This window comes from Carcharodon carcharias, chromosome 18 (genome assembly GCF_017639515.1).
Source record: "Carcharodon carcharias isolate sCarCar2 chromosome 18, sCarCar2.pri, whole genome shotgun sequence".
Taxonomy (NCBI): Eukaryota; Metazoa; Chordata; class Chondrichthyes; order Lamniformes; family Lamnidae; genus Carcharodon; species Carcharodon carcharias.
The window spans coordinates 32,744,804-32,758,902 of NC_054484.1; the positions used below are offsets into that span (position 1 = coordinate 32,744,804).

General features: G+C 38.3%; 1 protein-coding gene across 3 annotated transcripts in view; it reads right to left on the reverse strand.

Moving 5' to 3' along the window:
- The window catches only part of LOC121290377 (zinc finger protein 654-like), a 66,470-nt gene that overhangs the window by 12,514 nt on the left and 39,857 nt on the right, over window positions 1-14,099 (reverse strand). For all 3 annotated transcript variants that reach the window (XM_041210770.1, XM_041210771.1, XM_041210772.1), the window contains 2 exons: window positions 10,247-10,449; window positions 869-1,005 (listed from right to left, as the gene is read on the reverse strand). In XM_041210770.1, coding sequence (XP_041066704.1) covers window positions 869-1,005; window positions 10,247-10,449 — 340 coding nt within the window. The remainder of the gene's footprint in view (window positions 1-868; window positions 1,006-10,246; window positions 10,450-14,099) is intronic.

Sequence of the window (14,099 nt, forward strand, 5' to 3'; positions counted from 1 at the left end):
AAGTTTTGTCTGAAGTAAATTTACAAGATATAACTGCTAAGAAAGAAGATTTTTAAAAATCTACATGTTTTCAAAATATGTTACTCTTACATTTAACTCTACTACTAGTACCCATACATATGTAAATGTAATGTTGCTAACATTCTTCAAACGAATACAGTTGAGAAACACCACATTGCAGTATCTTTATGAACAGCTAATAAATTAAACTGAGCAAGGGAGAAAAAACACAAAAGGAAACCAGGGTTTAAAAAAAACCGACAAGATCAGATCCAGTGTGTCTATACCCTTGTCATTAAGTTTCCACAATGTTTTTTTTTACTTAATTTACAAATAAGATTCATGCAATGCTTTGCAATTAATTATTCCAAATATTTTTTAAATAAAAAAGAACTTGAAACACAAGTAAATTTGAAAATTTACTGATAGAAAATTTCTGTACCAGTAATTCAAAAACAAAGTCAAAATTAATAAATATAAACCATGAAACTAACATTATAAAATGACCAAATACTTTGCAGTATAAAGTATATTTGTCCGCTACCTAAAAAAAAATTATGGGTTCTATACTTTTCAGAACAGTTGAATAAATAGTTTCTAAAATGGAACCCAGCAACTAATAAGCACAGAATACAATGAGTAATGAGAAAATCACATGCAATTTTTAGATTGTTCGACTTTCTCAGGCTTGTAAGATAAAGGGAAATGGAGGATGCAGATCCTGTTATTATAAAATACATTTTCACAGAGAGCCATGCAAAATTTATTTAATTTCTGGTATGGTGTTTACAAATTATTGCTCAAACAGGACAAACAATTTTATCCCCCAAATGAATGACCACAACCTCATAAGTAGTAAAATATTTACCTTGTACAATACATGTTTCCATTTCTTAGCTGTTGAGTAAGGAATGCCACACACAAAATCCAAGCTAATTCCACCTGCCCTTCTGAATCCAATCTGCAAATAACATCAAGGGCTTCTTGGCAGTCAATTCTGGCAATCTGTCATATAGGAAAACAAGTGGAGAAAAGTCAAAAGGAAGTTCTTGGTCCCTTGATACTTTTCAAAAGGTTAGCATCATGAATATCCCAGAGAAATGTACTATTGCCACTGTCAGCTTTGTGCCTTTTCTTTCAATGTGAAAATCAGTTTCAGTGTCTCTTCTAGCTCGTTTCATGGTCATTTTTACTGATGTCAGCTTTTTACTTCCTGAATTATTAAACTAAATTCAAATTCATAGTTGAATTTGAGCTCAGGATTCTCTGGATCATTAGTCCAGGCCTATGTTCAATAACTATTATTACACTACATTACCCACACATGAACAATAAAAAGTAAATGGAATATTGGATCAAAGAAAAGTAGAGGAAATGTCCACAAAAAATAAGCTGAGGCTTCAAAATGCACTGGTCAGATGACATTTGCAGTACTGCATTATTGGCATCTGTCCTTCTTGGGAGACAACGGATTGCACCCAGGGTGTATGTCACTTCTGAACTGAACATAGTCTGCTGTGGCTGTACAGGCCAATTCGTGAGTGGCAGTCCTTCTTTAGCTGGCATAGATGAATAGAGTTGGCCCAAGGACAACTGTTTCTTTTCCCTTCCGGCAGGCTCTCTTTTAGCCATCTGATCATTTCTTTTGGCCTCTGTTTTGGCCACACCCTTCTTGACTGCTCCAGACACTCCGGTCAGCAGCGAGGACTTCCCATGCATAAATGCTGATCTCAGTCAAGGGGAAGTTTCACTTGCAGACATCTTTTTATCGCAGATGTGGTCTTGTGATGCTGGCAAACTTGCCATAGAGCATGTCTTTGGGGATGCAGCCATCAATCATTCAGCTCAAAAGACCCAGCGAACAGAGCCACTGCTGACTCAAGAGGGCAAACATGCTGGGATCCCTGCACGTGGGTGTACTTCCATATTCAGCACTGTCTTGCCAGGAGATGCCCAATATTCTGAGGCAGTGGAAGTAGAAACTATTCAGCTGCTTTGCTTGGCTTGCAAAAATCACCCATGCCTTAAAGGAGGTGGCTGAGGACACAAGCCTGGTACACAGACCTTTGTATTTTCAGTTCATTTGTCGTTGGCCCACACTCAACTTTGACAAGACAGCCTTAACATTTGCAGTACTGCACCTAAGTGTTATGACACAGCAGATGGTAAATGCCGAGCTGTTCAAATCCCAGAGGGAAACTTTAAACAACTGTCACAACTTGTTTTGCAGTTTGTATAGATTTCAAGATGCATGCCTTGAATTCAGTATTATAAGACCACCAAGTCTTATAGGTTTTTATAAAACTAAATTAAACATTAGAAATGATGTTAAATACATACATAGTTCTACAAATTACTACTATGATAACTTCTAAATCCCCTACTCAATCTAACTCCCAGTTACACTTTCGTTAAGGCAACTGTAAGGCACACAGACTTTAAAATACCCAGGCAAAGAAACATGACACCCTGAACAAGTCGACTTCCAAATGAGTTTCTTAACTTCAGTCCTTTGAAGACAGCAGCTTGAGACATAGAAGCTGAAGGCTTTTTCACATAGTTGTAAGATCTTAAAAATGCCTTCCCTTACACATAGCCCTTGCTCCTTCTTTATACATATCTTCCTCTTTGAATGCAAATACCCATTGTTTCACTATGTCTTTGGACTTTTACTTCCCTGATAATAAAGCCCTCTCATAGCACTAAGTTTTATCGGTAATCTTTGAGGAAAATAAACACACGTTTCTAAACTTCACCTGGCTAGGTGACACATTTCACCCCTCCTTTGAAAACAATTTAGTCTGGTTTATTTCAAAATGCAAATGTTCCCTTGACACCTATGTTTCTGAACTTCCCCATATTTATCTAATTAACATTTCAAACCTAACATACCTTCTTAAATCAAAGCACCCAGACTAGCTATCTCTAATTCAAATAAATCTCACACACGCACACATAGATACATCTTACTATTACTCTATTTTACAATAAATTTCAAAAATTGAGAATTATTATATCTTGACATCCCCCTCCGTATTGAAAAATGAACCGTCATAATTTAAAAAGACAGCTTCATTTTTATTAATCCACCTCATACTATCTCCTATACTTATCTATATACTTACACTATTATATTGCCAGATGCATGCATTAACATAATATATATACAAATCCTTTGTATCAACAGAAATCATTACACTTCAGAGTCCAGGTTTTTAAATGTCCAATTTTTCCCTTAAGCTTCGTAGAAACATAGAAAATAGGAGTAGGCCATTCAGCTCTTCGAGCCTGCTCCGCCATTCATTATGATCATGGCTGATCATCCAACTTAATAGCCTGCTCCCACTTGCTCCCCATATCCTTTGATCCCTTTCACCCCAAGAGCTAAATCTAACTCCTTCTTAAATACATAATGTTTTGGCCTCAATACTTTCTATGGTAGCGAATTCCACAGGCTTACCACTTTGTGGCTGAAGAAATTTCTCCTCATCTCAGTCCTAAATGGTCTACCCCGTATCGTCAGACTAAGCCCCCTGGTTCTGGACTCCCCAACGTCGGGAACATCCTTCCTGAATCTACCCAGTCTAGAATTTTATAGGTTTCTATGAGATCCCCCCTCATTCTTCTGAACTCCAGCAAATATAATCCTAACTGACTCAATCTCTCCTCATAGGTCAGTCCTGCCATCCCAGGAATCAGTCTGGTAAACCTGGTAAACTCTTGATAAAGTATCTGCAATCAGGTTTTCTCATCCCGCTACAAGTATAATCTGCAGATTAAATGGTTGCAGTAATAAACTCCATCTGAAAGCTTTGCACTTCTGTCTCGAAAATTGTCCAGAAACTTTAAAGGATCGTGGTCTATGTAAACAATTGTTTCTGACGAATTGCTTACCACCGATTTCAAAATGCTGCAATGCTAACACCAAACCCAATGTCTCCCTTTCAATCATTGAATATCTTTGTTTTGCATTCAACTTGCATGAAAAATACCCTATCAGTTTTTCAATTCCAATGTCATCATCTTGTAACATACAGCCCCAATGCCTATATCACTTGCATCAACAGCCAAATTAAATTGCTTGGTGTAATTGTGTACCTTCAAAACTGGTGTCGTAGTTAATACAGTTTTCAAACTGTCAAATGCCTCCTGGCGCTCCTGTGTCCATTGAAACTTCTTGTTCTTTTTTAATGGTTCAGTCAGTGGAGCAACCACTTGGCTAAAATTTGGTATACATTTCTGATAAAACCCACTAATGCCCAGAAATCTCAAAACTTCTCTTTTTGATGTAGGCTCTGGGAAATCCACCATAGCTTTGACTTTCACATCTCTCGGAGCCACCTTACCATGTACCATGGTACGGCCTTGACGCGTAACTTGCGCTTTTGTAAATTCACTTTTAGCCAAGTTCATCACCAAATCGAGTAAATAATTCTTACAGATGTTGTAAGTGTTCCTCTCACATCTGGCTGAAAACTATTAAGTCAGTTGCTTAGATCTGCAATTACTTTGTTAGTCAGTCTTTGAAATGTCGCAAGTGCATTCTTCATACTAAATGGCATGACTTTAAACCGATATAGTCCATTGGCGTCACAAAAGCCGATATCCCCTTTGCTCTTTCTAATAACGGTGCTTGCCAATATCCTTTTAGCAAGTCAATCTTTGTGATAAATTTTGATTGTCCCACTTTCTCAATACAATCCTCCAACCTTGGTATAGGATATGAATCCGCTTTTGTCACCACATTCACCTTTTGATAGTCCACACACAGACTGAGTGTTCTTTCTGGTTTCAGTACCGGTACAATGGGCAAAATCCAGTTACTACAACTAGACTCAATGATAACATTTTGAAGCATTAAGTCAATTTCTTTCTGTATTTGTGATAACTTTGCCGGGTTTAATCTTATAAGGATGTTGCCTTACGGAAGATGCAACTTCTACAGACACATCATGTATAGCTAAATCTGTCCTCCCCAACTTATTTCCACAAATAGCTTTGTGTATCTGCAATAATTTTTGCAGATCAGTTTGACACTTGTCTGGAAGGTAATTCAATATTACACTTAAATTTTAAAGTACCCCCTCATTATCCTTTTTGATTAGAGGAAAATCAATTTCAGAATCCTGCATTATTTCTTCTTTCTATTTATCTACCACCTCCTTTTGGTCCTCTTCCCTGTCAAAGTACTTTTTAAGCATATTTACAAGACACACCCTCTGCACCTTTCTTCTATCTGGAGAATTTATTAAATAATTTACTTCTTTTCAATCCTGTAAGGCTCACTAAACCTTGCCTTTAATGAGTCACCCAGTACTGGTAACAGAACCAGCACTTTCTTTCCAGCAACAAAATTCCAAGCTGTAGCCTTCCTGTCTGCTTTCACTTTCATCACTTGCTGTGATATCTTTAAACGTTCTCTAGCCAACTCACATGCTCTGTCTAATCTCTCTCTGAAGTTTGGTACGTAATCTAGGAGAGTAGTTTCTGAATTTTGACCCACCAATTCCTCATAAATCAATTTCAGTGGTCCCCTTATCTGATGACCATAGACTAGTTCGAAAGGACTAAAACCAGTAAATGCATTAGGATTGTCCCCAGTAGCAAAATAACAAGAATGGAATTCCTCTATCCCAATCCTGTGGATAATCCTCTCTGTACGTTCTCATCATAGCTTTTAGAGTTTGATGCCATCTTTCCAAACCCCCTTGTGACTCAGGGTGATAAGCTGTTGATTTAAATTGTTTTATCCGCAAACTATTCATTACTTCCTTAAACAGCTTTGGCATAACATTTGAACCCTGATCGGATTGCATTTCCTTCAGTAAACCATATCTCATATAAAATTTAGTTAACTCTTCCACAATCTTCTTTGTTGTAATGTTTCTCAAGGGTATTGCTTCAGGAAATCTGGCAGACACATCCAATTATAGTCAGTAAATACAGATTTCCACTTTTAGTCTTAGGGAGGGGTCCTACACAATCAATCCTGGCCCTAGTAAAAGATTCTTCGAATGCTGGAATTGGAATTAAAGGTGCCGCCTTAATCACTGCCTGTGGTTTCCCTATCACCTGACATGTGTGACATGTTCTATAGAATATGAGTACACCCTTATGCAATCCAGGACAAAAAAATGTTTTTGTATCTTTGTCTGTCTTTCTAATTCCAAAATGTCCCCCAATTGGAATTTCATGAGCTATCCTCAGAATCTCATTTCTATACCCTAATGGGATAACAATCTGGCGTACCTTCCACCAACTTTCATTTGCTGAAACACGATACGGCCTACATTTTCTCATTAAAATATTACCCTTACAGAAATAAGATTCTGGAATACATTTTGCCTCTGTTTCTGAGTAAGCTTTCTGATGTAAATGTTGTATTTGCAAGTTTTTTCTGTAACTCTGCTAACTGTCTTGAGTTAAACGCTTCAGCTGAATTGTCCCCTTCTCTGTCTTCCTGAATAATGTTATCAAACACAGTTAGCTAACTGGATTTCAACACCTTCTTCCTGCCTTTGAACTGCCTGTCCTTCCTGTTTTTCTTCTTCCTACCTATGAGCCTGTGATCTCGCTATCACACAATCTTGAAACAATCCAGGATGCTCTCTGTAACACTTCTGTTGAAGACACCTCTACAGGCTGCTCAATTACCATAGGCATCACCCACATTTGTGATCTAGCTATATCATTACCGAGAATAAATTGAACCCCTGCAATGGTAATTTTTCCACCACCCCAACAGTCACTTCGCCTGTTTTCCACTTACTCTTTAAATTTACCTTCTACAATGGAATAGGTTTAGCATCTCCATGAACCCCACCTATTACCACCTGTACCTGCAATACTCCCTCTGAACAACAAATATCACTATCCCACAACATTAAGGATTGACTAGCTCCTATGTTTCTTAAAATTTTAAGATCTTTACCTACTCCACCCTGTAGACAAGGGAAAACTTTCCCTTCACGTACAGAATCTCTAAACATTTCTGCAACCTGCTCTTCAGAATTCTCTTGGGTAAATTGTGAACACATTCCTACTTCTTTACCTATCACTGATTCTTCCTGTTTTATCCGTATACAAACCATTGGTTTCTCCTGTGCCTGAACCTCAGAATCCACAGTACTCTTATTTCCAGAACTTTTCTGCACCCCTATAATTCCAGCAGATTTTCCCTGCAATTTCCGATAAACTGACTTTGTGTCCAACTTTATTACAATGAAAACACCTCAATTTTTGAATGCCATTTCTACCCTCAGCACCTTCCTTTATATTCTGAGAAAAAAATTCCTGAGAATTTCCACCTACTCCTCTTCCCTGACTACCCACCCTCCTTTCACCTTCCCACTTTCTATCCTTTTTCCGATTTGAAAGGGTGACGACAAAAAGGTTTAGCTATATGAACTAACTCAATCATCAGGTATCTCTGCTGCTTGTCTTACAGAATCAACCCTCTGTTCCTCCATATGAGTTCTCACTGCTGAAGGATTTGGAATTTTTTAATTCTTCCAAAAGAATTACATCTTTAAGAGCTACATATGTTGTCTCTATTTTAATGCCTATATCTACCGATGAAAATTACTTTACCCTACTCTTTCAAACTCAATATAAGTTTGCCCAGGTTGTTTTCTCAAATTCCTAAATTTCTATCTGTATGCCTCAGGAGCCGATTCATATGTACTCAAAATAGCCTTTTTTACCACATCATAATTCACTGACATTTCTTCTGATAGCGAAGCATATACCTCGTGTGCTCTACCCACCAGCCTAGATTGTAACAACAATGTCCAGTGTTTTTGTGGCCATTTCATCTGTTTAGCTATCTTCTGAAATGAAATAAAGAATGCTTCAACATCATTATCCTCAAGCTTTGAAAGAGCTTGTACAAATTTAAACATCTCCCCACTAAGTTTTAGGTTAAATGTTTTTTCAGTATCAGAACTCTCCTCAGAATCCGAGGTCTCTTTCTTAACTTCCAGTCTTTAAGCTGGTTTGCCTTCTTTCCTGCTCTCTTTCCCTTGCCTCTCTTTCTTTATCCTTCTCTCTCACCTGGAATTCCAGTTCCAGTTTCCTTTCTTTCTCCTGCCTTTCCACTTGATCCCTTTGAAATGCCCTTTCTTTTTCTGCTGCCTCTGGCTCAAGTTTTTTTCATTCCTTTGTTTGTTCAAGCTTCTTCATTTCTAACTGAAGTTGCTCTATCTCCAACTGTGACTCACTAGTGTCAGGTATCACTTCTAACTTCAAATGCTGTGCTATCGCTTCAATTATATCTGCTTTCCTAGCCCCGCAGGTAACTCCAATTGTAATTTATCCATCAATTCCAATAACTCAACTTTAGTTACCTTTTGTAAACCAAAGTTATAACTTCAACTCCCAAACAAGTTCGAGCAACCGCTAAAGCCATATTGCAGTCTCACCACTACAAAAAAAAACTCGTAAATTTGAAGTGCTTCTCGTACTCGTAACCTTAAGATTCACCAACTCCAAAAATGTCTGGTTTATTTCAAAATGCAATGTTCTCTTGACACCCATGTTTCTAAACGTCCCCATGTTTATCTAATTAATATTTCAAACCTAACCTCTCTTCTGAGATCAAAGCACCCAGATTAGCTGCCTCTAATTCAATTAAATCTCACAGACACATCCCACTATTACTCTATTTTACAATAAATTCCAATAATATAATGAGAATTATTATATCTTCTTGACAGTGTGCAAATCATGCTTCAAAAGGAACATTGGAGCAGGTGTCAAAAAGGTAAAAAAACCTCCATCAAATAGCAAAACAGGAAATTATAGGAGAGCAAAGACATGACTAGTATTCAAAATACAGCTGAATGCTAAAAGGCAAGACAATTGTCAATGGCTGACATGGTCTTTCTGTCCTCAACTTTCAAGTTTTGTTCAAAAGATTTTGTAGTCAAACACAATATTAATATTCAAAAATACTGTACGTCAGAAATCCAGCAAATAAATTACTTTAAATAAAAACAAAAATACTGGAAATACTCAGCAGGTCAGGCAGCACCTCTGGAGACAGCAGCAGAGTTAATGTTTCAGGTCAATGACCTTTCATCAGCACTCGAAAAAGTTGGAGACGTGATAGGTTTTACACAAGTGAAAGGGGAGTGTGGAAAGGGGAGGATTGCTGGGGGTGACTGAGAAGTGGACTAGAAACTAGAATGTCGCAGAGGGAACTGTCCCTTTGGAATGCTGAAAGGAAAAAGGAGGGAAAGGTGTATTCAGTGGTTGCATCACGCTGGAGTTGGAGAAATAGGGCAAAATATCCATTGAATATGAAGGCTGGTGGACTGGAAGGTGAGTACAAAGGAACTCTATTGTGGTTCTGGGAGGGCGGGGAAGGGGCGAGAGCAGAAGTGCATGAAATGGAACGGACACAGTCGAGGATCTTGTAAACCATGATCAGGGAGGATCCATGGTTAAAGAGAAAGGAGAATATATCAGAAGCACTGGTATAGAAGGTTTCATCATTGGAACAGATGCGATGAAAACAGAGAAACTGGGAGAATGGAACAGAATATTTCCAGGAAGCAGAGTTTGAGGAATTGTAGTCAAGGTAGCTGTGGGAGTCCATGGGCTTACAGTGAATATCAATTCATCATCTCCATTTCTGGGAGTAAGCTGAGAAGTAGAGGAAGGAAATGGGTCAGAGATGGACCATGTGAAGGTGAGAGAAGTGGAAATCGGAAGCAAAGTGGATGAAATTTTCCAGTTCTGGGGGGCGAGCAGGAAACAGCACCAATACATTCATCGATTTTACTAGAAAAAGCAATGAGGGAGGGGGCCCCTGAGTAGGACTGGAACAAGGAGTGTTCCACATATCCCACAAAAATGGCAGGCATAGCTCAAAGCCATGCAAGTACCCAGGACACTTTTTCTTTGGAGGAAGTCAGAGGAGCTAAAGGAGAATTCATTTAATGTGAGAATAAGTTCTGTAAGTTCAGCCAGATGGAGAAGTGTGGTGGTGGATGGGGATTGGTTTGTCCTCTGTTTGAGGAAAAAGCGAAGAGCCCTCAGGCTGTCTTGGTGGGAGATGGAGGTGTAGAGAGATTGGATGCCCATGGTGAAGGAGGAAACTTAAGTTGATAGGAGGCATTGGAAAAATAAATTATTTTGCCTACTTGCTTACTACTTTATAAAAATTACACTAGAATACTTTCAAAATGAGAAACTTTTTTTCAAATCAAAATGTTTACAAATGAAGCACATTGTATAACCTTACCTCCTGCAGCAAGATTTCTTCTGGTGAGGAGCGGCATAGCCATGTTAAAAATAAGTGGAGAAAATACTTGTTTGTGCCAGTTTGAGGATGATTTACACAGTATTTGGTCAATGTCATTGCTTCTCCAATATGCTTGTACTTCATCAAGTATTTCACTCTATATTCAAAGAACACTGGCGATTCTGATCCCAAGTATTCATTTACTGTTAAAAGCACAAAATGGATAGGAAGACATAGTTGAAATAAAGTCTACCAGATTGAAGTACTTTTTGTAAACTAATGCTTAGTCTACATCTGTGCATAGCAAAAGCAGTTATGATCATAAAATGAGTATAAAACGTTAAGCAGTTTATTCTAATTAATTGACATATAACTGTGATACAAGAGCAAAACACATGATTCTACTTGCAAATTTATCAGTTTTATTTTCCTTGCTATTTGAGATGGCCAAACATTCTTGGAAAAAACAGTGGTCCTTCAGACTACATAGTGAATGGCTTTTTAACCACTGTAATTGTCTATCTTTTTCAAATAAGGTCACATGATGAAAATTAGGCAATTTTCCTAGCAGTCCCACCTCCATCAACCCTATTCTTGCCTGTCGAAAGTACATTTAATCAATCATTACAGTTGATCGAAAAACAGAATGAAGCTGTAGATGGGTAGGAATGTTTAATTGCAGTCTTCTTGGCCTATTTGGTAAAATGACACACTTGCACAACAGGTGTGTAACTCCAATGTGTGTTTCAGATCAATGGGTATTTGGCGCTTAAGTCACGAACAATTCTCCCCATTTTTCCATGCGTTCAGCAATAACCATGCTGAATAAAAAATATTAATTCCAAGTTTAATGTGCACTTCTTTCAGCTCATATTGTACAGATAGGGACTATTGAACTACTGGTAAGGTACAAGTGAACAAGCTGCAAATTTAAAAAAGAATATTCATGTACATCAACTTCAAAAAAGCAACCTTTTACTTGAATTAGATTGTACTGAAGTACCACTGCTTATTTAAATTTATTAGTTGCGTAGTTCCATTTAAAATAATGTAACAGTATATCAAAATGATATTAACCTGTACATGAAGGATCTGAATCAATATATGATCTGCAAGAACTTACAGAACTTATTCTCACATTAAATGAATTCTCCTTTAGCTCCTCTGACTTCCTCCAAAGAAAAAGTGTCCTGGGTACTTGCATGGCTTTGAGCTATGCCTGCCATTTTTGTGGGATATGTGGAACACTCCTTGTTCCAGTCCTACTCAGGGGCCCCCTCCCTCATTGCTTTTTCTAGTAAAATTGATGAATGTATTGGTGCTGTTTCCTGCTCGTCCCCCAGAACTGGAAAATTTCATCCACTTTGCTTCCGATTTCCACTTCTCTCACCTTCACATGGTCCATCTCTGACCCATTTCCTTCCTCTACTTCTCAGCCTACTCCCAGAAATGGAGATAATGAATTGATATTCACTGTAAGCCCATGGACTCCCACAGCTACCTTGACTACAATTCCTCAAACTCTGCTTCCTGGAAATATTCTGTTCCATTCTCCCAGTTTCTCTGTTTTCATCGCATCTGTTCCAATGATGAAACCTTCTATACCAGCACCTAAGTACTAAATGGCATTGTAATTAAAACAAAATAGTTAATTAGGTAATTCCCTTTGCTCCTTTAACCATGACTGCTTACATGTTCAGGGAAATTCCAATCTCCAAGGGCTGGTTGTTTTTCGAGTTTTCAGCTTGCATGCTGGTGATGTTGAAATGAAACACTATGGGTACTCAAATGTCTGGCCGAGCTTTGATTTCTATTAACTCTTAAAACACAACTTTAAATAAATTTAAATGACCCATTAACAGCCTAGTGAGTATAAACAGATAAAAAAGATCCCAGGCTTCATTTCCATTATGTACTGAATTAGCTGAGCTGGGATCATGGTGATATTGCCACAATTACCTCAGAGCCCTCAGGCTGCTAGGAGGAAGAGCAGAAAATAATCAGACAGGATTCTTGCTTCAATTTAATATTTAATGGCTTCTGCTAGAAAACACAAGTGTGTGGACATCAAGCTAGACCAGGATTTTTCTTATTGAAAAGTTCTTTATTATTCAAAGGCCCATTGAACCTCAGCAGCTAGGATCAAACAGGATGATTGGACACTTCAGCAAGATACTAGGGGACTACTGGTATCCAGATGGTACTCCAGAAAGGAGGAAGAAATTGGGGGAATTTTAAGACATTACCACTGTTCAACCCATCTATTCCCTGTACACAAATTCTTATCTTTCTGCCGCTTTCTTTTGCTGTTAGTTTTAACAATACATTTTATTCTCAACCAGTCTTTAAAAAGTAATTTAAAATCTTTTACCCAATTGCTCCACTTTGTGTTGTTGACTAGATGGAAAATAATCTGTTCACCCAACTACAATTAATTATTTTTATTTTGAGAACTCGAATACTTGGATAAGCGCAGTTGTTCTTTTGCTGACATATTTGAATAATTATATACACTGGTGTGCATCCAGGTTGTGAACTGAATGCTTAGATACTAACTTTGCTTTAGTGGAATACTTTGGGGTTTCCACTAACATGTTTCCACTAGACATGGTTGGGGGGGCTGGATTAGCAGCTCAATATTCCAGGATATAGGGTCTTCAGGCGAGACAGGAAGTAGCTAAAGAGGAGTGGGTATCGCAATATTGATCAAGGAATCAATTACAACAGTAAGGAGGGATAACATCTTAGAAGGCTCCTCAAATGAAGCCATATGGGTAGAACTTAAAAACAAAAATGGAGCAATCACATTGCTGGGAGTGTACTATTGGCCCCCAGTCAAGAGAGAAATAGAAGAGCAGATATGTAGGCAAATTTCACAGCAGTGTAAAAATAATAGGATAGTAATAGTAGGGGATTTCAACTTCCCCGCGTTAACTGGGTTAGTTATAGTGTGATAGGTTTAGATGGGGCGGAATTCTTAAAATGCATTCAGGAGAGCTTTTTAAGCCAGTACGTAGAAGGTCCTACGAGAGAGGGGGCAGTCTTGGACTTAATTTTAGGGAATGAAGCCGGGCAAGCAGTAGAGGTATCAGTGGGGGAGCATTTTGCAGATAGTGATCATAACTCCGTTAGACTCAAGGTTGTTATGGAAAAGGACAATGGTGGGCCAGAAATCAGAGTTCTAAATTGGAGCAAGGTCGATTTTAATAAGATCAGATATGATTTGGCCAGAGTGGACTGGGAGCAGCTACTTTTAGGTAAATCTGCGTCAGAGCAGTGGGACTCATTCAAGGAAGGAATAGGGAGTACAGGGCCAACAAATTCCAGTAAAAATAAAAGGTGCGACTAACAAATCCAGGGAACCCTGGATGTTGAGGGATTGAACAAAGAGAAAAAGGGAGGCTCATGGCAGATACCGAGGGCTCAAAACAGCGGAAGTCCTAGAGTATAGAATGTGTAGGGGGGGGGGAACTTAAAAAGGAAATTGGGAGAGCAAAAAGGGGGCATGCAAAAACCTTGGCAGGTAAAATAAAGGAAAATCCAAAGTTATTTTACAAGTATATTAAGAGTAAGAGGATAACTATGGAAAGAGTAGGGCCCATTATGGGCCACATTGGTAATTTGTGTGTGGAGCCGGAAAACGTAAGTAGGGTTCTAAATGAATACTTATTGTCAGTGTTCACAATTGAGAGGGACGACAGGGGTATGGAAATCAGGCAGAAGGACTGTGATATAATTAAAGAAGTTATCATAGAAAGGGAGGAGGTTCTAAGTAGTCTGGCAGGCTTAAAAGTAGATAAATCTTCAGCCTGGATGAAATGTATCCCAGGATGTTGAGTGAGGCAAGGGGGGA